Here is a 27,812-nt window from a genome sequence, read left to right on the forward strand (position 1 = left end):
CTTTTCCCCAGAAGAAAATTACTGGACAAACATGGTTGTAATAATAGAATTAGACGATCACAGATTGACTGGAAATGCCAAAGTTTAGAATATGCAATCTAAGGAGAAGCTTTAGACTGAAAGAGAAGCTTTTACTTTGTGATTGAAAACCAAGAAAGAATAAGCAAATTATTATCACTATTGTATGGGCACTGCCATAGAGTCCAATGACTCATTGTGGGAGACCCAAACTATCCACACAATCTATTATACCTCTCTTTGAACCCATTAACAAACAAAACACTCACAGTTGACTTTGGCAACCCATTGCACTCATTCACAACTCTCCAAGCAAAAAATCTAGTCCTCAAACTAGTCCTACCAACTACACCTTTATTCAACTTCCAGGGATGTTCTCTTGTTGTGGTCCCTCTCACCAAGTGCTGAAATATTTCCCCTACATCAATCCTATAAATCCCTTTAAGTAACTTAAATGTTTCTATATATCTCCTCTTTTTCTCCTATCAACAAACTTCTGCACTCTACTCATCTTCAATCTATCCTCATAGGCAACATTCCACAGAACACTTACCATCTTGGTTGCTCACTTCTGAATCTTCTCCAGCAGTTCCTATGCTATCTATATGCTCTCTTAAAACCATTCGAATTCCTTCTCCTCAAGGATCAAAACTGTCTACAATTCAGAGTTAGAAATATCTAGTTTTAAGATTATAGGAGTCAGTTTTTCTAAACTACAGTATACGATTTTATTTAAATGAGCTTCATTTTAAAGAAATGTAAATACTTTTAAATAAGAAGATATTTTTGAATACATATTTTTCAAATGATTATAGAAAAATGTTTCCTCAAACAAAGAATCTTTCAAATGAACAAAGTTAAATTCGATGGCATTACTCTGAGAAACTAACAAATATCACAAAATCATTATAATCTAATTAAGAAGAAACTAGCCAAACAGGCCAAAAGAAAATCAAAAAGAGTTCTTTTGTTAGATAGCAAGTAAGAGGAAGAATAACTTTAAATTAGTGCTGAAGATGACGAGGTGACAGAAGCAGATAAAATAATTGTGTTAATGAGTGACCACTTGGCAAGATTATATCATCCAAGGGAGGTTACTGTTGTAGCATACATAACAGACTAATGTGGGAACAGAGGTGGATGAATTGGAAGTTCTTAGTACATTGCAGAATCTCGAAGTAAATACGGATGTGGGACTGAATGGGATATCAACTTGAGTTTTACGAGAAGGTGCAAGGAACTGGCAGTACCTCTGACTAGGCTCTAAGTCTCAGCTTTGCTATAGTTCCAAGGGAATGGGAGGAGGACAAAATAATCCCTTGCATAAGGAATGTCATCAGATTATAGACCAATCACTATCACAGGAGTAGTGGTAAAAGTGCTGGAAAAATTGATCAAAAAGAGAATTCAAGAATGGATGGATAGGAATATGATGCTAAGGGTAGCATGGCTTTGTCATGAGTCAGTCATTCCTTAGTAATTTACTAACTTTTTATAATAGACCGATGCTACAAAATCTTTTAGGATACTGTGAAAACTGTAATCCTTAAATGGTGGTGAGCCAGGCGATAACTTATCAGTAAACTGACTTACAGCAGCTTATTTTTGCTGCCACCTTGCTCATGTGAACTTTTATATTCAACTAATTATGGGTAATTTAACACACATACTTGAACCCAAACATATTACACAATCTTATTGAAAATAGCCCAACTACTCTGTGAAATTTTTATTTAATGCTGGATTCTGATAGTTAACCTGAAATGCTGAATAAGCAAGTAATCAAGAATATATTGTTGCTATGAAGTTCTGGCTTTGTTAAGATGTAGAACAAAAACTTGATCCATTATTTAACTGTATTTTTTTCTCTTCCAATTTTATTTTACAGAAAGCTTTGCAAAAAAAACTAAATTTTTACAAACATAAGTACACACACACACACACACACACACACACAATCTGATATTAACACATTAGCAGATATGTGATATAGCATTAATATTTTATTAATTCTTGAATAATTATTGCTGAACAATTAACAACAAAAGCAAAATCTCTAACAAATAACAATGTGCTATCTTTTGCATCAATGCCAGCAACAAGAAAATACATTTTTAAAAACTTTTTTTTAACAACATTTGTACTTTTCATTCCACTTTGGTATTTATGAAAATTTAAATAGCATGACCATTACCTTTACTGACTATCACAAAATGGGATAAAGAGTTTCATTATCTTAATTGAGATAGTTCTATGAGACTAAGAGTGGCATCACTTCCTAAGTAGTATATGCAGAGTAGTGTCTAAATGTATACTAAATGCCTTGAACAGCAGCTCTTAGAAAATAAATCCCATGTATTAATAACAAATGCCTCGAATTACATATAAACTGTTAATAAAATTTTATTCATGAATATCTAATAACAACAACTACCTATTTTAAGCAATATCTTTTAGAGCAAGAGATATCAATATGCAATTAATTAAAATAAACTCTTCATTAATTGATAGATTCTGAACATATGATACAATGTAAATCAATGATCAAATTAAAAACCAAACTACAAAGAACATGCCAAGAGAATTACACAGAATATTTTAAACAATATATGCCAAATTTCCAACAAAAGCAGAATTATGTTAAAAATTATAAATACTTTGTAATGAGATTCTTATTTTCGCTTTAACTGATCACTTTTGCTATTTCTTGTCATATAGTAAAATATGCTTTGTTTCATGAATGGTAACCAGTCATGATTAAAACTTTTTTTTTTTTTTTTTTACACATTAATATCTTTTGTTTATTGTTTATGACTATCATTGCAATTTAAAAACTGATAGGCATATTAAATCATATTACATTCAACTACAGGACTGAAAAATTTTACTCTGAGTAGCATGCCTTATCTACTTTATAAAATGTGGAAAAGCATTACTAACTACATTCAGTTTACTGTATGTATGTGTGTATTAATAATCACAAACTTTTAATTAGGATTATTCTTATGAAAAAGAAAGTAAGAAAATTTTTCTAAAATGGTTGAATAGCAATACGAAATGAGTAGGTATTTGGTTGTTATTATAGACATCTGCAGACATGTCTTATGTATAATAAAAGGATAATTAATATTTAATGAAAAACTCATTAAAATATTTATCAAAATGTTCAAACATGTTTTGTTAATCAACAAGGTTGTTTTTAATATGATATGTAAAGGACTTTATAACCAACATGACATGCACTATAAAATCAAATGGAATTAAATGAAACTCAATATTATGCAAAAATATATTCCTTTATCTCTTATATTTATAATTGAGAGACAACATTCTTGTGAATGCAATTACTATGCATAGTCACAAAACATATATTTAGAGTATATGTTCTTTGTATCATATAATCTAAATGCAGCATTACTGTTCATAAACTTTTAAATTTAATTAATTGATTAATTAATTAAGTGATTATTTTTCTGATATTTATTATTTCAGTAGGAATTTTTTACATATTCAGATATGTAAAAAATTCAAACGTCTATGGATAACAAAAAATCACAAAATAGTCCATGAATAATTCAAAGTTACTTCATAGCTTTTGATAATTATTAGAAGTATGTGTTTTTTCACTTAACATATTAATACTATACACAGAAAATATCACATTTTTAGATAACGATCTAAAGATGGCACCGAGGGACAAAGAAGACAATGAAGCACTTGCATGAGTTTTGCATATGCTAGTCCATTAAATAGTTATTTTTGAAATAATTAAGTTATTTAATGCTGCAAAGTTGAGTTTTCGGAACTTAATCAAAATACAGGCGAAAAAATTTCTAGGCGAAATTTTTTATTGCCATTAAATAACGATGACATGCTGCCATTATTATCTAATGATTTGTTAAACATTTAGAAGTTTATGAAGAGATCACTCTTCATAAACTTCTAAATGTTTTTCTCATATAATCTAAATGCATTTAGATAATATGAAACAAAGAACATGTACTCTAAATATATGTTTTTTGACTATGCATAGTAATTGCACTCACAAGAATGTTCTTCCTCAAACTTATAAGAGACAAAGAAGTATATTTTTGCATAAGGAGTGCAATACAGCCATAAAGTAGGTAGTAAATATATCACAGGGTGCCCACTCTATCACAGTATTTGTTTAAACTCATTTTCTGTTAATGTAGTTTGTGACATTATGAAGACCCATTACTAATTTATATTGCTTAAGGTGAAATATTTTTCCTCTATTCAGTTTTCTGTCAGTGCTATTGGTTTATGCTAATGTTTTGAGTGATGCTTTGCTTTAATGTTATTTTTGCATTATAATCAGTGCAAGTCAAAATCTCTAAAAAAATTAGCATAAAATGTACTAGAGGTGATGCTGGAGTGTAGAATGTATAGTAGAGAAGGAACTGATGGTGATTAAGCATGAAGTATATGAGAAATTAAGTAAACTTGATGTTAATAAGGCAGTAGGATTTAACAGTATATCACCATGTGTCTTGAGAGAATGCCTTATGGAATTAATGGCACCTCTGGTGCAACTATTTAACACGAATCTTGCAACAATGCAAGTCCCAAAGGAATGGAAAGTAGGAAAAATTATTCCACTTCACAAGGGGGGGGGCGGATAAGACTAAGGCTACAAATAATAGGCCAATCTTCTGTGGTTGTTAACTTATTAGAGAAGATGGTGGGGACCAGGTTTCAAAAGTGGGTTGATAATAGCAGTATTCTTTATGATGGTCGGTATGGCTCTGTTAAGGGGAAGGTCATGTTTCAGCAATCTGCTTACGTATTACAACAAGGTGACAAATACACTTGATAAAGGAGATGCACATACAATGGTATACTTGAATTTTTCAGAGCTTTAATAGACTGCCACATGACAAGCTGGTAGCTAAACTGAAACAGATGGGATTAGATAAGACTAGTAAGTTGGATAGCTGATTGGCTGTCTGATAGGTATCAGCAGGTTGCATATGGAGGAGTAATATTCCAAAAGAGAAAGGTAATATTCCAAAAGAGAAAAGAACAAATCCCTGTGGCACTCCTAGTGGAGTGCCACAGGGATTTGTTTTGGGACCATTATTGTTTAACTCTTACATTAATGACATTGGGACTGCTTAACTGGAAATGTGCAGCTGTTTTCTGATGATACAAAGTTGGGAAGGGCAACAAGAAGTAGAGCAGACATTGTGACCCTGCAAGAGGATCTGAATAGACTGTGAGTGGGCAAATGATTGTAGCTATCAGTTTGCAAAGGTGCAAGGTCTTGAAATTTAGTAGGCAAGGCTGAGATGCAAAGTATACAATTAATGGAGAAATTTTGAAGGAGATGAGAGATCTAGGAGTGATGGTGAAGAAAGACCTGCAGTTTAAGAAACATTGCTAAAACTATAAGAACATCCCAAGAGATTATGGCGATAATGAAGAGGATATTGACATTCAGAAGCAAGAGGCCATGGTTCCCTTGATAAGGCTTTGATCAGGCCACATATGGACTACTGTATACAGATACCTGGTTTTTAGGGAGATGTATTGGAGAAGGTTTATTAAGTTAGTGTCAGGTATATGGGATGTTGGATATGAGAAGAGATTGATGGAATGCAAATTACAGAGTCTTGTGAATAGAAGAAGAGAGAGGATATAATTGAGACATAAGATGGTGAGGATTGGTATCAAATTAATGTGGAGAAGATATTTCATAGTGTAAAGAGTGCCAGGGTAGAAAGCTAGAGGCTATCCACAGATGCTGTATAAGGAGAGAAACAAGCATGTCTTTACATGGAGACTGATTGATGAGTGGAATGCATTGCCTGAAAGTGTGGTGAGTGCAGAAACTTGTGAATGGGTTCAAGGCATGGTTCAATGATCTTTTAGCATGAGAGAATATAGACCTCCCACAATGAGTCTTCGACTCCATGGAGGTAAGATGATAATAATAATAATGTGTTAAATGCTTCCTAAAATTTAAAAACACCTTCCTTTTGTATTTTCCCCTCTTTTTTAACAGTATGTTTGTGGCCAGCATAAGTAGTAGCATGTGTTACTAATAGAAACCATGATGTTATTGATTGAGCTGTAATTCTGTGATCAAGAATTTCTTCACACGTTGACAAATAACACAATATTTCAACTACAGTTAGAAATTTAATATGCTAAATAATCTGATAAAACTAGAGATTCTGCAGGATAATTTAAATAAACTGGCAGTGTGAACAAAAGATAATGGTGGTCAGTTTAACAGTGCAAAATTATTTGTGCTTTGGCTTGATTATGATAATGCACTAATCAGGCCACATCTGGATTTCCATGCATAGATTTAGTTGCCTGGATATCTAGATATAAGAAAACATTTGAAGAGTGAGTGAGTCAGGACTCCATAATGTCTTATATTGAGATATAAAAGCATTAAGAAAAAGCATATCAGATAGGAGATACTGCATAGAGTAATAGCTGTGGGAGAATGACATGCCATCTTTGGAAACTGTATAAATATCATGTAAATAAGGACATGAAAAGGAGATTTTCACTTCCTTACTCACATGATGAGTGATTAATAAGTGGAATGTGTTGCCAAAGTGGGGAGTGACAGCTATAATATAACGTTTTCAAACTAGGTATGATGCATATTGTGGTTGGTGAAAGTTTGGTCTTTCATGATGAGTTTTCTGACTTCATGGAAACTAAGAAGTAATACTATACATTTAACTCAAAGATTTACTGATTAAAATTTGTTACTGAACAAGGTGAAATCAAATGGATATCCAGCAAGGAGAGAAGGATGTCAGATAGTAGATTAATTATTGCAGATGTTTTAAATGGCAGGTTAAATGGCTTCAAAATTAAAAATGTGGAACAAAATTATATTTAACTGAAAAAACAAACAGTAATGAACGTGATTTTTAATAAAGCACACAACAGATTTAAAGAAGTTTACATTACATAAGACATGATGCTTTATAAAATACACTGTCATTAAATGATTTCCCAAATGTCATGTCCTATAAATTATGAAACACTGCTGCAAACAGGGTGTTTGAGTTTCAATGAACACTAAAAGTCAAAATATATATGTAAAGGTCTTCTTATGAGTATCCCACATGCAGTGTCATTGTTTATTTTTAAAATTCTGAAGTTATAAATGTTTTCATAAAATAAGTTTTAAGTACTTTAGAATGTTTTTAAAATTTCTTTCTTTTTTTTCTTTTAAAAAAAAACTAGACTGATGGCAAAATCTTAAAACTGTCCACTCTGAATAAAATTAACTGCTTTATGCAACTGACTGTATATATAAATCAATCTTCACAATATGCATACATGACTATCAAAATATATCACTGGAATGTTGATTTATGACTTCCAAGTACTAAAATACACCAAGTTCCCTTGCTGTATTTAACAACGAAATTCGATATTATTTTTATAAATATTTTATAACTCAGTGCAATATTCCAACTTATTGATAAATAATTAAATCTTCAAGAATTAAGCTTTGAATAACTGATTTATATTACACACATAACGATTTTCAGATATAAAATACATTTATTGTTTAACTCAAGTAAACATAACTACCAATTTCATCCACACACATGCTAAAAATGCTTCACTAAACATGTAACTAGTTTTTCCATGTCATGTTTTCGCTGCTCACCAACTTTAAGCACTTCTTCATGATTGGCTTCATCTTTACAGTCATATTCCATGATACAGAGATTGGTAATTAAGGAAAGACCAAAGACTTTAAGACCACAGTGTGCAGCAGCAATTACTTCATGAGCAGTACTCATGCCTAAGGGGGGGGGAAGAAAAAAAAAACATTACAGTTGCTGACTATTAGAAAAAAAAAATGATATGAACCACATTAAGTAAATTATAACTAGGCATTTAAATCTAGAAAAAAAATCTCTGTCTTTATACGCACACACATACATACATACGTGTGCATGTGTATGCACATAAAAATTAGGTCTGATTTTTTAGATGATAGAATTTGATATATGTGATGTAATCCTGTTATGAAATCTACAAGTAAATGATATCATTTCCCTTTGCTTGATCATGTCTTGTTAGCTTCTTTGTATTGTAATGGTCATGGATGTAAAGAAAAAAACACTAGAAAATTTTCCGAAAATCTTTTCGAAATTAAAAATCCTTTTTTTATTTATGTTGTGTCTCATGTGTTCTATTTCTATACTTATGAATTAGTGATCATTGCAGTTGCTCAGTCTTAGGTCATATGTGATGCATAGTGTGTATTCTCAAATCGTCTACTCAGCACCCCCCCCCCCCAAGATTAAATCCTGAGTGCGCTACTGGTGGTAGTAGTAGTAGTAATGGAGAGAGGGGAGGGGAGTAGGAAGGAAAAAGGGGTTAACTCCATCTGAATTCTAGATCATTTGAATAACATGCAGGAAATCAAGGGCTGTAGGATTATTTTAAGAAAAGAAGTATGAAAGGTTATGAACAATGGAAAGCAGCTAGATATATACAATACAAAACAAGCAGAGCTCTTAGTAAATTATAATTAACTAGATCTAGTCATAGCATCAAAGAACTTAGCAGTAGCCAAGGCAGTCAAAGCATTTTCCCCAAGCAAAGTCGTACTGACTTTGCTTGGAGAAAATGACCATGTGTGCTCAATCTGGAAAATTTCTAGACAAACAGAATTTTCAGTTAAGGGGAATATGTAGAATTACAAAGCTGATTGTGACAAATTTAGGAGTTAGCTTAGAGAATGCAATGATATATAAGAATCTGGAGACCACAGATGTATACAGGGAATGGGAGATGGTCAAGGGATGTATGAAGAAAGCAGTATGAAGCTGTACATCTCGAGTCAAGAGAATAAATCAGGTAGAAGTTAGATGGATGAGCCACATCATTTTGCAGGAGTTTCAGAATAAGAAAACATTATGGAGGGTATATATAGCTGACTTTAAGCTAGTAATGCTTTAAGCTGACTTGTAATGCTCATGGCATTACCTTGTAATGACATGAGCATTACAAGGTACAGGCTAGAAGAATGAACTGATAGTAAGGAAAACAAATTTTTTTTTTTTTTACATTTAATGTCCGTAGACAACACCATATGGCCACTGCCATACCTCACATGGTTTTGACAATGATGTCTTCTGCTAGAATAATTCTACACAAAGTTTGTAGAACAATCACAAACATCCATGCCCATGGCCTCTTGGCTGGAGAGCGGACACGCTAACCACTTGGCCAACTAGACTGGCGATAGTAAGGAAGGCAAAAAGGTAATTATGAGAGGAAATTAGCTGATGAGGCCAAAAGAAATCCCAGAGTTTTTCAGTGAATGTGAAAATATCCAAATTGTTGCATGTAACACCTGACAAGAGTACGGGAGATGAGTGATTCCACATTTGCCCTTGATTAATGAAACTTTGAGAGTATCGTTCGATTTGCTAGAAAATCACTTCTTAAGATCTAATGTGTTGGGGGAGGGGGAGGATGATGAACAAACTCTCTCTTGGCTTATCAGAAAATTTGAATCTTTAAGAGTATAGTGATGAAATGGTTTTGAAATCTATGGATTTTTTTTTTTTTTTTTTTAAACACAGGAAGGAGAATAGGCAATGAAAATAATAAATAACTATTTAGTATTTTGTATGTGGGGAGGAGAATATCTTGAGGAGAGAACATTCCACAGACCACTCATCATCTTGGTCATGCCTCTGAATTTTCTCCACCACTTTCTCATACTCAAGAAACCTGGGAGATGAGACCTGAGCAAACTTCCTTATCTCTACTTGTTAATGTATTCTTCAATAGCCAAGTAATCTTATGGTCTACCTTAGCAATATGTTCCCTAAACTTTAACTATCTGTCTACCACCATTCCTATATCTCTAGCTTTATCTATTTCCTGGAGTACAGTTCCATCGATGTTATACACAAAATCGATGGTATAAACAAACAGCTTGTTTGTTTATACCATCGCATAACTTTATATTTCTCCACATAGAACTGATACCCATTATCTTTTGCCCACACTGACAGTCTATTTAAATCATCCTGACAGCTCTCCACATTGCCTTGATTAACTATTACTCTACCTAATTTTGTATTTTCAGCAAACAAATGAATATTTCCTTTTGGGTTATCTCCTATATCATTTATGTACAAAAACTTCTGTTGTATAAGGCTTTGATTAGGCCACACATGGACTATTGTGCCCAGATTTGGTCACCTGGTTTTTAGAAGGATGAAGAAATGTTGGAAAGGGCCCAAAGGCGACTGACTAAGGTAGTTTCTGACCTCTGGAATGTCGAGTACGAGGAAAGATTGAGAAGATGTAATTTGCAGAGTCTGGTGGACAGGAGGAAGAGGGGAGATATGATAGAGACCTACAAGTTAGTAAGGGGTTGTTATAGGGATCAATGCTGGAGAAGTTCTAAAGAAAATAGTGGAAGATCAGGAGAGAACCAGAGGTCATCCCTGGAAACTGTATAAAGAGGGTGTGAGAGGCAGGTTTTTTTCGTGCAGAGTTATAAATGATTGGAATGCCTTGCCTGAGAGTGTGGTGTCTGCAAGGAGTTTGAGTGTGTTTAAGACATGGTATGATGAGCTGTGTGTGTGTGATAAAAGGACTTCCCAGATGAGTCTTTGACTCCATGAGGTCTTAGGGTAATAATAATAATAATATTAAACAGTAGTGGTCCTAGCACTGAACCTTGTGGCACACCACTAGTCACCTGTTTTTTCCTTGATTCTGCCTCTCCATATACCACTTTTTGATATCTGTCTAGCAGCCATCCTCTTATCCATATAATGAGGATCATATCCATCTCCACTTATTCTGATTTGCATAGCAGAGTTCCATGTGGTATTCAGTCAAATGTCTTTGCAAAATACAGCAGCATCATCGTGTAACCATTTCATTTATCCAATTCAGTTATTACTCCATTATAAAAAGTTAGTAAATTACTAAGGTATAGTGAGCCTTCACAAAGCCATGTTATCCCTCATACAGTATCATATTTTTATCCATCCATCCATTCTTGAATTCTCTTTTTGACCAATTTTTCCAGTAATTTTACGACCATGCCCGAGATACTGATTGGTCTATAATTTGCTATACTGCACTCTTAGAACCAAAAGCAAAGTAGTCATTCAATAATAAATTTAGTTTAATCCTTTATCCAAGTGTGAGCAAACATTGTTTGCTCACACTTGAATAAAGGATTAAACTAAATTTATTATAGTCTAACCAAGTGAAAAATAAACTTTCAACATCTTTTGGTCATTCAATAACTGAATTATTTTATCTGTCATCTTGTCAGATAAAATAGTTCAATCTTCAATAGTCATTCTTCCTCTTACTTGCCACATAAAAAAAAAAGAACTTTTTGGAATTTCCTTTGGCTGGCTCGACAAGATTCTTCTGGTATTTTGATTTTGCCTTCCTTGTCATGCTGGTCACCTTTCTTGCCTGAGCTTTGTATGAGGCTGGTTACCTTTCTTCTTATATATACCCTCCACAGCATTTTCTTATGCAAGGGAATTATTTTGTCCTCTTTCCACTTCCTTGAAACTCTACCAGAGATGAGACTTAATGAGCCTAGTCAGAGGCATTGCCAGTTCCCTTGTACAAAACCTGTGCTGATATTCCATTTAATTCCATAATATCGTAAGAACCTCATATTCATCCATCTCTGTTCCCACATCTGTCACAACAGTAACCTTTAGGATGATATACCCTTGCATAGTGGCCACTTAATAACTCAACTGCTTTATCTGCTTCTGTCACCTCATCACCATCATCATCACTCATTGAGGTTAATCTTCCATTGTCATTCTTCCTCTTATTTGCCATGTAACAAAAGAACTCTTTGGGATTTCCTTTGGCCTGCTTGACAAGATTCTTCTAGTAATCTGATTTTGCCTTCGTTATCAGGCTGGTCACCTTCTTGCCTGAGCCTTGTACTCTTTATGAGTTTGCTGAGCACCTTTCTCCTTATATACCCTCCACAGCATTTTCTTCTTCTGAAGTTCATACTTAATGATATTACTCATCCATCTAACCCCTACCTGATAACCCTCCTTACCTTTCAGTTTAATATTGCTTCTTCTAGATGACCCTTAATTATCTCCCATGCACTACTAACATCCTTCCCTTGCAGTGTTTTATGACATACCACAAATTTAAGCTTCCTCCTAAGCTTGTCATAATCACTCCAATATATACCCTTTCTTGACAGAATATTCCTCATGTTTTACAATCTCCCAGGTCAAGATTGCATAGTCACTTTTGTCAATCGGACAATGTGGCCACCTTGGTTATGGATACTATTCTGATCCTATGATCAGGTCCAATACTTTCACACTTCCTAGTCCTTCCATCACATGCTGCTGCCTCAAGTAATTATCTCTCAGTAGGTGTATAAATTCCATTTCCTTCCTGCCACGTCAGAGATTAAGCATATCTTTAATATGCTGCACCACAAAAACAGGGGAAAAACGTGGAAACCAAAATAATATATTTTGGCATTCAACTAAATCTTATTTTTGAGGTTCAGGCACATTAACTAGAAAAAGGCATGCCATCACTGATACTGATTTGATTTTTTTTATTAACTTTTATTTATTTTATTATTTGTATTCATTATTTTATATACTTTATTTCTTAGATCTTATAGCACAGTAATACAGCCTAAGAATCCAAATTTTGAAGACATGATTTAAATTTGAGATCTGCAGCTAACAAAATAAATACAGTTATACTACATTACTGCATAACAATATTACAATAATTAACGTTAATGAAATTCTTACCTACAGCATCTGCTCCAAGTATTCTAAGTGCCCTCAACTCTGCAACTGTTTCGTAAGATGGGCCTCCTACCATAACATAAACTCCTTCTTTAACGTATTGGTCAATTCCAATCTTCACAGCCACTTTTTTAGCTATATCACGTAGTTCTACATCATATGCCTTATTTACAGCTGGAAAACGAGGTCCAAACCTGCCAAATAATTTTCCAAGGTAAACTGGAGCATATTTGAGAGTCTTATTTATAAAGTAAGAACTTCAACATGCTAAAAGAAATTAACATAAAGGCCAAAACAAAAATGGAGTTATGATCAAATCATTGCTGGCCTGGTTGGCAGTGGTTAGCATATCTACTCTCCAGCCAGAAGGCCGTGGGTTTGAATCCTGCCATAGGCATGGATGTTTGTGATTTTCTCTGAAAATACTACTGGTAGTGGTGGGCAGTGGATGGCATTGGTGTAGTTGTGGTTTGTAGTAATTGGTGGACTGAGTGGTAGAGACAAAGTTGTAGAGTAGGTGCCCTCCCTCGATGAGTCTTTGGACTCCCTGGAGGTCACGTAATAATAATAATAGTAATAAATCCATCTCCTACTATACATTTGGTTCCAAGAAATGAATTGCTTGTCTTTCTACCTCATGGGAATGAGTTTAAAGTAGAATACACTCAATGTTCATAGAAACTGCATCACCTGCTGTAACCATGTTTTTTTTTTGGAATTAAATTTGAATGCCTATTTTAGAAGGGATAATAACACAATATTTGTCACAAATAATGAAGAAAGTAACATTTTTATTTTTGATTAATATTTGGCTTTTTTTAGCACTAGATGTGACATCATTAGGAAATGACAACAAACTTTACAAATATTTCAATATGCAGTGGACCATGATATTTTCACTGGAAAAACAAATATCAGTATCAAAATTTAATTCAACTACACAGTTTTATTAACATTCAAAGCTAAAAATTCACTTTTTGCTCTTTAGTACTTTGTGGGACCTCCTCCTCCTCTTGCCTTTCTTACAGCTTAGTATTTGAAAGGAATTGACAAAATCAGGGGTGCTTAAGGGTCAAAGCTGTATAACTGAGAGGAGACCTCCACATAGAATTTGAAGGAATGCAGGGAACCGACCAGGGCTTCTGACCTAATGTCCAATCCTCACTTTCTCATGGTGCACCCCAATAGGTATCTACCTGGATACTGAACAAACGAGGATGGGCTGGCAATTTGGAATTTAGCCAACCAAATTGTATTCTTATTGGCTTAACCTCCTTACCGACTGAGGTGGATGAAATAGTGAGACCAAATTGCACTTCTTATGCACGTTATTCAATAGGTGTTACAGAATTGTATCCAGATTTAGCTGGACATCTATAGACATCATGGCCGGTTGGGAGGGGGGGGGGTAAACTACAAATAAAATTATGGTACAACATGACAGAATTTTATGCCAGCTGGGGTGTCACCAGGACGAAGAGAAAAGTCAGCTACTGGAACAAAACCTGAAACACACACTGACTCAACATCACCAGATGTTCGTGATCGGTACCATGAACATAAGAAGCATGAATGGCAAAGAAATGGAGCCAGCTGAGGAACTGGATAAGTACCATATTGACATAACAGGATTGACAAACAAAAAAGAAAAACTGGCGAGATCTTTCTGAGCAATAAATACAAAATGTTATATTCAGGCAATGACAATCAAGGAATAGCTATAGTATTCAACACTAAATACTAGGCTAATCTTCTTGAATGGCAGACAATATCAAGAGTGATGTGGGCAAATATCAGAATGGGGAACTGGACAATGAGACTTATTTGTGCCTATGGTCCCACAGAAGGTTCTACTAAAGTAGAAGTGGGGGATTTTTTTTTTTTTGAGGCTTTAGAGAAAGCAACTGACTCAATGAAAAATGAAAAGTTGGTTCTTGTTGGGATCTAAATAGCAGAGTAGGAAATGACTGTCAGACATACAAAAATATTTTGGAAAAATTTGGAGAAAAGAGCAAAGCAAATAATTGGCAAATACCTGTTGGATTCCAGCTCAGGATATGGACTGGTTATTACTGACACAATGTTCCAACATAAAAATGTGCACAAATTCACATGGAGAGAAGAGGCAAGGAATAAGAAAAGTCTCATTGACTATGTTATTGTTGATAGTGATGTTTTCTCCCTGGTGCAGGACACCAGAGTGTACAGAGGATTTGAAATTGGAAGTGATCACTATTTAGTCTTGAGCAGAATAAAATTGAATGTCATTTTGAAAAGAATAACATGTAAGAAAGTTTTAAAGAGAATAAAAGTTGAGCAGCTCTCAGATGTGAACTGTAGACTAAAATACACAAATATTAATCAAGAAAAAATGAAAGAGTTTCATAACAAGAACCAAACCTTGGAGATTCAGTGGCAAATCCTGAAGAAATCATTGATTGATTCAGCCAGAGAGGCATGTGGTGATGCAAGGATAGAAAAATCAGAACTCCATGGTGGACACAGGAAGTTAAAGAGGCAATGAAGGAAAAGAAAAAAGCATATCAAAAGTTCCTGGCAAATAAGTCAGCTTGTGCTCTTAGAGAATATAGAGACAAATGTAAGAAAGCTAAACACTGCGTAAAACTAGCTAAACAAAAGTCATGGGAAGACTTTAGCAAGAACATAGAAGATAAAATCAAGAAGATGGCAAGATATTTTGGAGGTTGTTTGGAAAAAAGCTCAGAAATAGAGGAAAGAGTGCTGTAAAAGGCATTAGAGTTGATAAAGATGACATGAAAAGTGGTGAAAAAGATAAACTTGATGTATGGAGTAATTACTTCGAAAAATTGCTAAATGAAACAAACAGTGATGACAGCACAGTAGTAAAAAACACTCAACAGACATGCAATTAGGAATAGATATCCATACTTGAAGTAGAAAAAATAATCAAAAGCCTGAAATGTGGAAAGGCAGCAGGAGTAGATGATATTTGATCAGAAATGCTCAAGTATGGAGGTATAAAAGTCTTACAGTGGCTGTACTGCATAGTTCAGAAGGCCTGGACAGAGTGACAAATTCCAGATGATTGGAGTAGAGCTCTCATAGTACCCATATATAAAAAGGAAAATAAAACTGCATGTGAGAATTACAGAGGTATTTCCCTACTGAGTGTTCCTAGTAAGATCTATGCAAGTATACTTGAGAATCAGTTGAGAAGGATTGTGGAAGAGAAGCTTGTTGAAGAACAAGCTGGATTCAGGCCAAATAGAGGCTGTCATGATCAGATTTTCACTTTACGAGAGACAGTTGAGAAATCATGGGAATATAAAAACATCCGTATTTAAGTTTTGTAGATCTGGAAAAGGCATATGACAAGATGCCAAGAAAGAAGCTATTCAAAACGCTAGAGTTGTATGATATAATGCCAATGGGGCATTATATCAAGCAATACTTAGTCTTTATTTGAATTGTAAGGCAGCAGTTAGAATTGAAATATAGGATTATACTTTATAGGTTTAATGTTAAATCTGGTGTCAGCCAAAGATGTTCATTATCTATATGGATCACATTATGAAGGAAAGTGGTATTAAACCTGATATCAAAATTGCAGATGTTAATCTCAGCCTCTTTACTTTATGCAGATGTTATATTTCTAAATAAATCCAATACAAGTCTGCAAGATTCCCTAACCAAATTGAATAACTGTTGTAATAAATTTGGTATGAAAATCAGCAATAACAAGACAAAGACAATGAAAATCAGCAGAAACATTGAAATTATCAACTGCAATGGAGAACCTATAGAACAAGTAAAACATTTCAGCTACTTAGGCACGATTTTTAGTGAAGATGGTAAATTAAATATGGAAATAGACAACAGAATCAACAAAGTTGATACGGTTTGAAGTCAACTGAATAAATTTATATGGAACAAGAGAGAAATTAGTCAAAACACTAAATTAGCTGTATACAAGACAGTGTTCAAGCCAATTTTAACTTATGGATCTGAGAGCTGGATTAGAAATAGACCAAAGACTAGAGACGACAGATATGAGAGTCCTGAGAAAGATTAAAGGGATGAACATATGACATCAATGGCAATATCATATTAAAAATGAGAATATTAGAAAAGAAGTTAACATTCTCGTAGACAGGCTTATACATTGGTTATGCATTACTAAATCACTTAAGGAATTGACAACGTAGATACGAATATAAATTAAATTACACTTTAATAAATATTTCCGATATTTTGGCAACGTCATGTTGCCATTTTCAAAAGGAACTTACAAAAAAGGTACGTGCATGTAGGCACTACAGCACAGTAACTGAGAATGAAGTGATGAAGCTATTGTTCTCCTAAAAGTCCTGATGGTGTCCCCTTAGCGGGCTAAGTAGGTGTTCTTGGCCGTTGGGTTGAAGGTCTGCTGATGTAAGCCTCCCAAATTTGGGGCAGTCTCATACAACCAAATTTGTTGAGGTTTGGAGAGTTTCTTAGGGCTGAGGCTGATTCCATAAACAGTCTTTCGAATTTGTATTTGCTACGGTGTATTATTGTAGCTTTCTTCCACCGTATTCTATGGCATGTATCCAGAGCATGGTCTGCAAGACCAGAATGGCTGTACTTGTGAAAACGGATGTAGTCCTTGTGTTTCGAAATTCTGATATTTGCTGTCCTGCCTGTTTGGCCAAAGTAAGACAGTTTACAGCTGCAAGAGACCTGGTATACACCAGGTAGGACTAGGGGAAGTGGTTAGTCTTTAGTGGAGCGGATAAGGGATGCCAATTTTCTGTATGGTCTGTAACAGGAGGTCGTCATGTTATTTTAAGATTTTGGTAATTTTTTCCGAGGTGCCTCAGATGTAGGGAATGGTGATGGATTTAGAGGTGTTGTGGAGGGGGGGGGGGGGCGGGTTGTAGGTTTCAATATATTTTGGAATTTTTTGGGGGAGTAGCCATTGGCTGAGAAAGTGTTAAGGATGTGATTTAGTTCAGTGTTTAGGGCCATGTCGTTAGAACAGATTGGTTTAGCCCTGTTGTATAGTGTTTTCACCACTCCATATTGTTGTGAGGTGGGGGAAGATTGTTGGTGAATGTACCTGTCTGTATGGGTGGGTTTTCTATAATCTGAGAAAACCAAGGTTCCATCAGGCTGGCTGGTGACTAGCGTGTCTTGGAAAGAGAGGCTGTTGTTTTCCTCTTTTTCCAGAGTGAACTTGATTCTGGGGTGTTGGTTGTTTAAGTGTGTTAAGAAGGAGTGCATCAGAGCCATGTGGCCAAATAGCGAACACATCATCAACGTAGCGAAGCCATATGGTTGGTTTTTGTGGAGCAGAGGCTAAGGCTTTTTCTTCAAAGGTCTCCATAAAGAAATTGGCCAAGGGTGGGGAGAGTGGTGAACCCATGGCTGTCCCCTCTATTTGTTTGTAGAATTTTCCCTGCCAAACGAAATAGCCTGAGTTCATTGTGAACTGAAATAGGGCTGAGATATCGGGAGAAAATTTAGCTTGGATTAGCTCTAAAGTTTCCTTTAGAGCTGTACGGTCTGTAACCTCCTGTTTACAGACCATACAGAAAATTGGCATCCCTTATCCGCTCCACTAAAGACCAACCACTTCCCCTAGACCTACCTGGTGTATACCAGGTCCCTTGCAGCTGTAAACTGTTTTACTTTGGCCAAACAGGCAGGACAGTGAATATCAGAATTTTGGAACACAAGGACTACATCCGTTTTCACAAGTACAGCCATTCTGGTCTTGCAGACCATGCTCTGATACACGCCACAGAATATGGTGGAAGAAAGCTACAGTAATACATGGTAGCAAATACAAATTTGAAAGACTATTTATGGAATCAGCCTCAGCTGATTCCGTAAATAGTTTCTTAGGGTTTCGAATAAGAAACCCTAAGAAACTCTCGAAACCTCAACAAATTTGGTTGTATGAGACCGCCCCAAATTTGGGAGGCTTACATCAGCAGACCTTCAGCCTAACGGCCAAGAACACCTACTTAGCCCGCTAGGGGGCACCATCGGGACTTTTAGGAGATCAATAGCTTCATCACTTCATTCTCAGTTACTGTGCTGTAGTGCCTACGTGCACGTGCCTATTTTGTAAGTTCCTTTTGAAGATGGTAACGTGACGTTGCCGAAATATCGGAAATATTTATTAAAGTGTAATTTAATTTATATTCGTATCTACGTTGTCAATTCCTTAAGTGATTTATTAGAACTTAACATTGTTAGCATCCATGAATGTGTTAGCAGAGCTAATCTCAGGTGGTATGGTTACTTAAACAGAATAGCAGAGGAAAGATTAACAAAACAAGTGTTCTCTGCCAGATTGGCAGGAAAAAGAGCCAGAGGAAGACCAAGATATAGGTAGATTGATACAGTAAGTGCCTTAGAAAACAGAAATATAAGCTATCATATCTTGTACACTCCCTACACCCCCTTGAAGGTACATGTCAAGAATGTGATGATGATAATGATGATTGACAAAATCAATTTCCTGATGGATGCAACTGTCAATTCATGGTTCCATACACTAATAATGCTTTTTTGGAGCTCCTGAAGTGTTTTCAGCTACTTCTTGTTTATTTCAGTCTCCATTTGGTATCGCAAATTCTCAAAGGGATTGAGATCTGGACTATTACCTGGCCATGGTAGTTGCTGAATCGAGTGTTCATTAAGCCACTTATTAACCTGCAACAAAAACTAAAGTTTTTTTTTAAGTACTACACTCAATTTGTATGGTACATTTTTGTGTTATAATAGCATCACTTACACCAATGACAAAAGGCAGAGTCATCTGAAAGATGCAGTTTGTCGTTACAGTACTCTTATAGTAGGCAGCAATTCTTCTTCTAAAATTTTCTGGCACACTTGTGCATTCAAACCTTTTGTGAAATGCAAGCGACCAACACCATGATATGACATGCAGCCCCAAATCATCTGACTGGCTGAGAATTTGACTGTTGACACCAGACAGTCATGGGTGAATTTTTCTCCTGATCGTCTATGAACTGCCTGCCTGTCATCTGCACCCTACAGGTTAAACTTTTTCTCATCAGAAAAAATTACTCTTTTCCACTGATCAGTGGTCAATTTGGCATGTTCTTTACCCATGACTGACAAGTATGGGTAAAGAACATGCCAAATTGGATCATCCATGATGAGACTGCTCATTTCGTGAATATCTGTTAATAATTATAAGAATCTTCAATTCTTATGGCTGTGGACGTGGAATTGTGCTAACTTTTGAACTGGTCAGGTTTTGAGAGTTACTTGCATAACCATCAACCTGATAATTGGATATCATGCATATTCACCAATACCCAGAACTACCAGAGAGAAAGGCAAAGAGTTCTTAGCAGGGATATCTTTACAGGAAGATGTGAAAGTAGGGGAGTATTGCTAATGATTGTAGAGGAATTAAATCCAACCAGAGTAGAAATCAGAAATGAATTTGAGGTCATCTAGTGTGTGTGTGTGTGAGATAAAGATTAACTGGACAAAATATATAGGAATTTACCACTATAAGACAAATACTTCAGTGTTCTGCAATATGTGGTAAAACAAAAAATGACTGATTGATATTAACTACTAAACTGGCCTTGACATGATATACATCAATAATTAATTGATGTAATTACATGCAAAATGTCCATCAGGGTTAATATAACATTTAGATACTATTGTAATAAAAAAGTATACAAACTTATAATTTTGATATATTTTATTGATTTTTTTTTTATCCATGCGGCTGTTTGGTTGGTTAATTATTGGCAATTTATTATAAACTCAAGTGTAAATTTTAGCTGCATTGACTGTGATGTTTTTGCATTTGGAAGTTTTTGAATGAAGTACTTTCCAATATATTGCTTTGTGTACTGTACCCTTTCCTTCTATTATGTTGGCCACCAAATACCAAGTTTGGCATTTAAAGATTATTAAGTATAATAATAGAAGATTTTGTAGCATACTCAGCCTGCAACATGCATCCTTCCCATCATTTAGAAATGTGACATGTAAGAGATGCAGGAGTGTACATTTGCAGGGAATGTAGACAATGAGAGGAGTTGAGTGATTTCAACATCAGTATCTCAGGCTTCAGTGGTAGTGACAGTGATGCTACAGAAATAAGCATTTGCTGAGAGAGTTATGAGTAGCATGATTTAGGAAGGGGAAGATGGCAAGCATGAGTGGCGATGGAGTTGACATTAGGTAGTGGGACTGAAGATATCGAAGACCTAAAGGATGGTGATGACTGTCAGTGAATCTTAAGTGATGGTAGGATACTTGGAGAGATAGAGGTGCTGAAAGAAGAAGTGGAAAGTATGAAAAATAATTTAACTTATGCGAAGAAAGAGAGAGATTCGAAGACTAGAAAGGTTGACTGATATGAGTTGAATAAGAAGTACTAAAGAAACTTATAAGAATGAGAAAAGGAGAGAGATAATACAAATCAGGGAAAGAGGGAATAAGAGAAAGGAGAGAGTACAGGGAAAGAGACAAGAGGAAGGCAATTAAGTGAGAGAAAGGAAGGAATGTTATGCATGTGAGCAAGGAATGAATGGATTTGTGAGGAGAGTAATGAATGGAGATGCAATGATTTGTGGTGCATAGAACAGATTGTTAGAGGAGTGCATGCCTGTAGTATGGACAGAGAATGTGTATGGCAATAAAGAGATGAGAATGTAGATGAGATAATAGTGATGTTTACATTAGGAACAGCAGAAAGTGTGTAAAGGAAGATAATGAGTTTATTGTCCAGATATGATATGAGTAATACAGAACTGAGGACAGCAGCAATAATGGATGGCATGATAGTGACAATATCAAAAAACAGGTCTGGAATATGTGGATGTTTGGAGGGTATTTGAAGAAAGAAGAGAACCAGCTGTATACTAGAGATCATATGCTGAGAGTATTTGGACAGGGAAACCGGTATTGTCAGGGCGGATGGTAGCAGGGGTAATCTCTTCTCGAGATAGTCACTTGTGAAATGGGAGAATGTATGGCAGACTGCAGAGTTAAAAGGAATCTGGAGGAAATAACATTAGGTATTAAAATGAAGACAAAGCACCGATGTTTCTTTATACAAATTCTAGGAGAATCAGAAATAAAGAAAGTGAAATGGTAATACTGATAGCCTCAGCCTGCTCCAAGATTATTGGAATCAGTGAAACATAGTCGACAGAAGGTGATATATGGACAGGAATAAAAGTATAAAGGTATAGCATATTTGAGCAGAAGAGGAAGGGCAAATGCGTAATGTTATGATAAGTCAAGAATTGTGTTCTTTCAGAGTAGAGAATTTGGAAGGAAATGGCATTAATGGTTTTGAAAGTGCATGCTGTGAGGTGAAGGTGGGCAGGAAGGATATTTAGTGGGAATGCTGCTATAGGCTAGGGAACATGGAAGATGATGAGTAGGAATTGGATTTGGTCTTTGCATAAGAGGAATTGATCATAACTGAGATGTCAGGCTTGACCTTTCACTGGTGAAGGTGACCATGAAGTGTTAATTTGGAGGCCATCTCGGATAAGATGATACATGGTGCCTGGGAATAAGTTACTCTAAACTTGTGCTCTCATATTTTATTGTTATTGCAAATGTTTCTCCCCAAGATTATCCAAGAAATGGAAATCACAACAGTGAGTACTGAGGAGACGATTACCTCTGCACAACCCATAAGTATTTGGAGTGCATCAAGTCAATTATTTATTCAACTAAATATCAGCCATGTCAGTGCTCACTATGCCTACCATGCAAAGTAAAGATGGTGGCAACAAAGACCAATGATGGCAGAGCACTTTGGGTCTCACCCCACAGCACTATCGATCACTGTTAAACTGAATGATAATACCAAGTCTGCTGCAGTTGCCAAATTGATATTACTAATAAGGAAAAAAAAAAGGTCTAATGTGTGATCTCTGTTGCCACTGGCTACATACTTCCTCCCAAAAAATAGAGGAATCAGCACACAAATTACTCATTGACCTCAACCATCCTTTCTTCTGTTTGCTATGCTTCTCTTCAGAAAAGCAGCTTCTGTTTAAAAAAAAAAAGGGGGGGGGGCAGTGAAAAGCCTCGAACAGTACCTTAAAAATACGAACAAAACTTTCTCCTCCAAATCTAAATGCTGGAAACCAAGATTAAATTGCTCGATTATCAGCACTGCAATGCAAGTATATCTTCCTCAGACAATGCTAACAAACTCTCCAAACTAATCACATCAATGGTACACAACTTGATCGAGGCTAAAAAAACAGGAAATTCAACACTGTCGTTCTGACCTTTCCAATGGAAACTGGCAAATTGCTAAAAGTTGACATCAGTAAGTCAGCAGGAAAATGCAACTCTGATCCTAGAAATATTGTCACTCGATAAAAATTTGAACTTTAGGAGACATAGAAAGGTCAGTGTGTTTAATGCTTTTGTTGAAATTTTGTTCTTTTGTTGCTTTTGTTCATAAATAGATTTATGAATTTTATTGTTATTTTCTTTCAAAATAATTAGTTTTTATAGCAATATTACGGCTGATTTTTGTGTCATTGCAGTATTTATATATTTCCTAATATTTTGTTAGAATATCGTTAATATTAAAGTAAAAATAAAATATTATTATTAGACACCTCCAGGAAGTCCTAAGACTCATCAAGATTTTATTGTTATTTTCTTTCAAAATAATTAGTTTTTATAGCAATATTATGGCTGATTTTTGTGTCATTGCAGTATTTATATATTTCCTAATATTTTGTTAGAATATCGTTAATATTAAAGTAAAAATAAAATATTATTATTAGACACCTCCAGGAAGTCCTAAGACTCATCAAGGGAGGGCACCTACTCTACAACTCTCTGTCTCCACCACTCAACCCCATCCACAAACTGCCTCATCTACACCAACACCATCTACTGTCCACCATCACCACTATTATTTTCACAGACAATCACAAATATCCATGTCCACGGCGGGATTCGAACCCACAGCCTTTTGGATGGAGAGCAGATACACTAACCACTCAGCCAACCAGGCCAACTAAAATATATGGTGCTAAAACTGCAAAAGAACAATAGAGTAGCAGCAAAGAGTAATGCTAGTGAAATTGTTAATGAGGTGGATTTCCCAGTGAACAGAACTGTGCCATTTCAAACTAGAGAGAACATTGAGTATGAATTAATTTTGGAAATATCTAGACCAGGGGTCGCCAAACTTCTTTGACCATCGACCCCTTCAAGAGTTTGACGTTTTATCGATCCCCTCTATTTTACTATTACGTAATTATAGTAGGATAAGCAAAAAAGACGCTTATGTGAGTTTTTAGACTGTTTATTTTATAGTTACAGAGTTTATTGTATGTATAATATAGTATATATTATTATATTACTATCACTAGTAATATCACTGGTATTACTAGTTTTTCAATTGGTATTACTAGTTATTTCAAGATATTTATATAATTTATTAATATTAATAAACTACTGGTATTACTACCAGCCCTGCTCAACTTTTTAACATAGAGAAGTTTAGTTTGTGAATGAATAACGATTGAATTATAATATGCACGTTGATGAATTTTAGAACATTAATGCTCACTTGTATATTGATGCGCAAAAATGAGACTGGGATTGAATATGTGTAAGTATAAGTAAATAAGCAACCGCACATGTGTTGCCATCTCGCTCCTGCTGCACCAGCCGGGCAGGAACCACAACATCCATTTATTGGTAAATACGTCATTTTGGCCTACTTGATTGGCCTCCGTAACTATTTTCATGACCTTGCTCCATCTTACAGGTCATATTCTTGTCACTGTTCCTGCAATTCACTCTTAATTGCATTGTCATTCAGGATTGAGGTAATCCAAGTTAACCGAATTAAATATTACCCGTACAATGATGTATTATATTTTTCTATCGACCCCTAACAATGTTATATCTACCCCTGGGGATCGATATCGACCACTGATCTAGACCAAAGCAAACAGGTTTCGATGTTAATTGTTAGCAACATATAACTTCAGTGTAATTTTAGCATAATTTTAGTCAGGTTTAGTTGTGACTGAGTATGGTGTGTGTTTGTATTTCATAGTTAATCAATTTGAAGCATTTTTTTCAGAATAACATTAATGGTGGCAAATGTTGAGTGTGTTGAGTAGTGTGGCACAAAAATTGAGTGTGCTGAGTAGTGTGGATTTTACCAAGATAGTTTTTACTGGGAATGTAAGATGTATGCATGGGCAAATGTGGCAGATATGTTTGTTGAGAGATTAAACAAGAGAAGTGAGGCTCTGTAGAAAGTGTGATATGTTAATGGACTGTGGTGATTTGAATGATAGTAGGAAGCTGTAAGTGAAGAATACCAGCAAAAAAGGTGAACGACAATGAAGGATATAAGACTAAGAATGATAGCAAGATGAGAATATGAGTATAGAGAATGTAACTGTGAATAGGGAAATTATTAAAAAAGGAAAAACAAGTGTAATTAAGGAAGCAGAAGTGCGGCTGACTAATGAAGTAAGAGCTGGCATGGAAATGAAAGAAAGTCTGGCTGACAGAGCAAAGTGGGAACAATTTCTGGAATGCAAGAGTTGAAAAAATGATATGATTAAGATGAAGAATGAAATGAGGCATGTGCAAAATGAAATTAAATGTATGGTGGATATGAACTGAAGAGTGCAAAAGAAAAAAAAAAGATAGCAGAGAGAAAGAAGTAGCAAATGATCAAGAATAGCACAATAAGCACTATATTGAGATTCTATCATAAAAGTTGTGGTGGATGAGAGGAGGCACAAGATATATTTTTCAGGAGAGAGAATGAACAGGATGAAAGAGGAACTGGATATGAGAAGTAAGCATGCGAGGGAGTTAGTGATTGTAGTTGGGACAAATGATTTGGTTGGGCATAGGGAGAATGTGAGATTGGATATCAGAAGATTATTGAGGAGAGTGAAAGACAACAGTGTGGTAGGAACAGTGGTTTGCGTGTTGCCAAGGTATGACAATGAGTTGCTGTGGAGAGCAAAGATCTTGAATGGAATTTTAGCAGAAATGTATGAAGAAAAAAGAGTGCAGTTTGTGAACATATGGAATGACTGTATAAGAGTAATGAACTGCATCTGAATGGTTTGGGAGCGAGTTATTTGGAAATGCTGCTACTGCTGCTGGAAAGAAGTGTAGTGAATAATGCAGAAGTCAAAGATGATGTAAATAAGCAGGAGAGTGAATCAGGTGAAACTGGGGTGGTTGTGAATGGAGAAGAGAATATGAGAACAAATGCAAGTTGGACAGGAAAATGGGGTGGGCCAGGGAGATCAGGAAGACACAGAGTAACAAGAGTGGATTCTAAAAGTGGTAATGAATGCACATATGTGGATGGTCAAGCATAGGAATGCAATGGTCAGGAATACATGGGGTGGGGATTGTATCTGAGGGTTATGTGGGAGAGAAGATCAGGAGACACCACAAATGGGGGATAGCATGAGTAGGACTGGTTATAGACCAAGAAATGAATTATGTTTATTTATGAATATGAATGCCAGGAGTATCAGAAATAAAGGAAATTAAACTGTGCATTAATTAAGTGTATGCTTGAAAAAAGTGGGAATAAGTGAAACATGGTTGGATGAGAATGACATCTTGACAGGAATAAGAAAACAAAAAAGGAAAACAGTTAGATTTGAAGAGGGTTCTCGAACAAGTAAGGAGAAAAAGAAACTGCTCAAGGAAAGTATGTAGAAGTCACATCAAAATGCAATAATAAATAAATCAAATCAGCTAAAACCTTTAATTCCCTTATAGGGAGTTGGTGAGGCCTTTATACCCTATCTAGCTTTTGGAGTCTGAGTGGGCAGTTCAGTCTCTGCCAGTAGTCAATCAGAGATAGCTGGCCCATGTCTATCACTAATTATAGGCAGCCACTGACGAAGAGACCAACAAGCAAGTGCTGCGATCTCTTGGTACCTAACCCTAACAGGATATGCAGTGCCAGTGCTAGGGTCTTTGTCGCCCGCATGCAATTTCTATCTAAGCACCCCTGTAACTATCCGGACGTGTGTGGTTCTTTTACAATAATAAAAATTTAAATTATTCGAAATTTCTTAAATAAATTTAGACAGAACAGCCACACGTTGGTTCGCTAAATGTAATGAACAAGGGGGTGTTGACTAGGCAGGATCATCGTTAAAAATCCGATTATTCAAAAAATTCTCAAAATTTAAAGCAAATTTTGATAAAGCCACTTCACTTTAATCGTTGAATATAATGATACAAGGATTATAGCCTTCTCACTGACCCGAATCATTAACAAAATTAAAATGAATTTTAATTAAAGTTAAAATTTATTTGAACTAAAGTTTAAAAAATTTTTGCATTTTACAAGTTACTAAATTCTTAGTAACTTATAAAAATTATTAAAAACTTTTTACAAGTGGAACTATCTTTTAGGAATATAAAAGAAACTCAAGATAGATGAGAAAATAAGAAAAGAATTCAGAAATAATTAGAACATTTAATATAAGTATTCGAAAAATAAAATCTTCACAGAATAACAGAAAATAAATTAAATTACATAAATATACTTGAAATTTTTTAAATTAAAATTTTAGTGTTTTTGATTTCATATTCACAAAATTAGGAATAATGGTCTTAACGTCTAATTCTGCACATGTCATTTTCAATACCTATTAACGCCAAACTAACAAGCCTATTTTTTGACATACTTGTTCTTAAGTAGGTTTTAATTAATTTCAACTTGGAAAAGGAACGTTCTCTGCTCACTACACTAATAGGTAAGGTTAATAGTATTCTTAAAGCAATTGAAAAGTTAGGGAAAGATAAATTATTGGACGCAATAAAATTAAGAATATTGAAAGAGTTTTGAATATTTAAATTATCCTTCCGAAAAATATCCCAGAAAGCACATAACTCGTCATATAGTTCTATCGCATTTACATCTTTATTGTCACCATCCTTCAAGAGAATCTCTGAATCTTC

The 27,812-nt window shown here is 35.2% G+C and overlaps 1 protein-coding gene across 3 annotated transcripts in view; it reads right to left on the reverse strand.

Annotated features, from left to right (window-relative positions):
- Window positions 1–2,001: 2,001 nt before the first annotated feature.
- LOC150110233 (purine nucleoside phosphorylase-like) overlaps window positions 2,002–27,812 on the reverse strand; it is a 125,424-nt gene continuing 99,613 nt past the window's right edge. For all 3 annotated transcript variants that reach the window (XM_090398479.1, XM_090398486.1, XM_090398493.1), the window contains 2 exons: window positions 12,834–13,024; window positions 2,002–7,825 (listed from right to left, as the gene is read on the reverse strand). In XM_090398479.1, coding sequence (XP_090254605.1) covers window positions 7,629–7,825; window positions 12,834–13,024 — 388 coding nt within the window. In that variant the 3' untranslated portion in view covers window positions 2,002–7,628. The remainder of the gene's footprint in view (window positions 7,826–12,833; window positions 13,025–27,812) is intronic.

Source organism: Typopeltis vanoorti, chromosome 1 (assembly GCF_054136105.1).
Source record: "Typopeltis vanoorti isolate ZY-2024b chromosome 1, IOZ_Tvanoo_1.0, whole genome shotgun sequence".
NCBI lineage: Eukaryota > Metazoa > Arthropoda > Arachnida > Uropygi > Thelyphonidae > Typopeltis > Typopeltis vanoorti.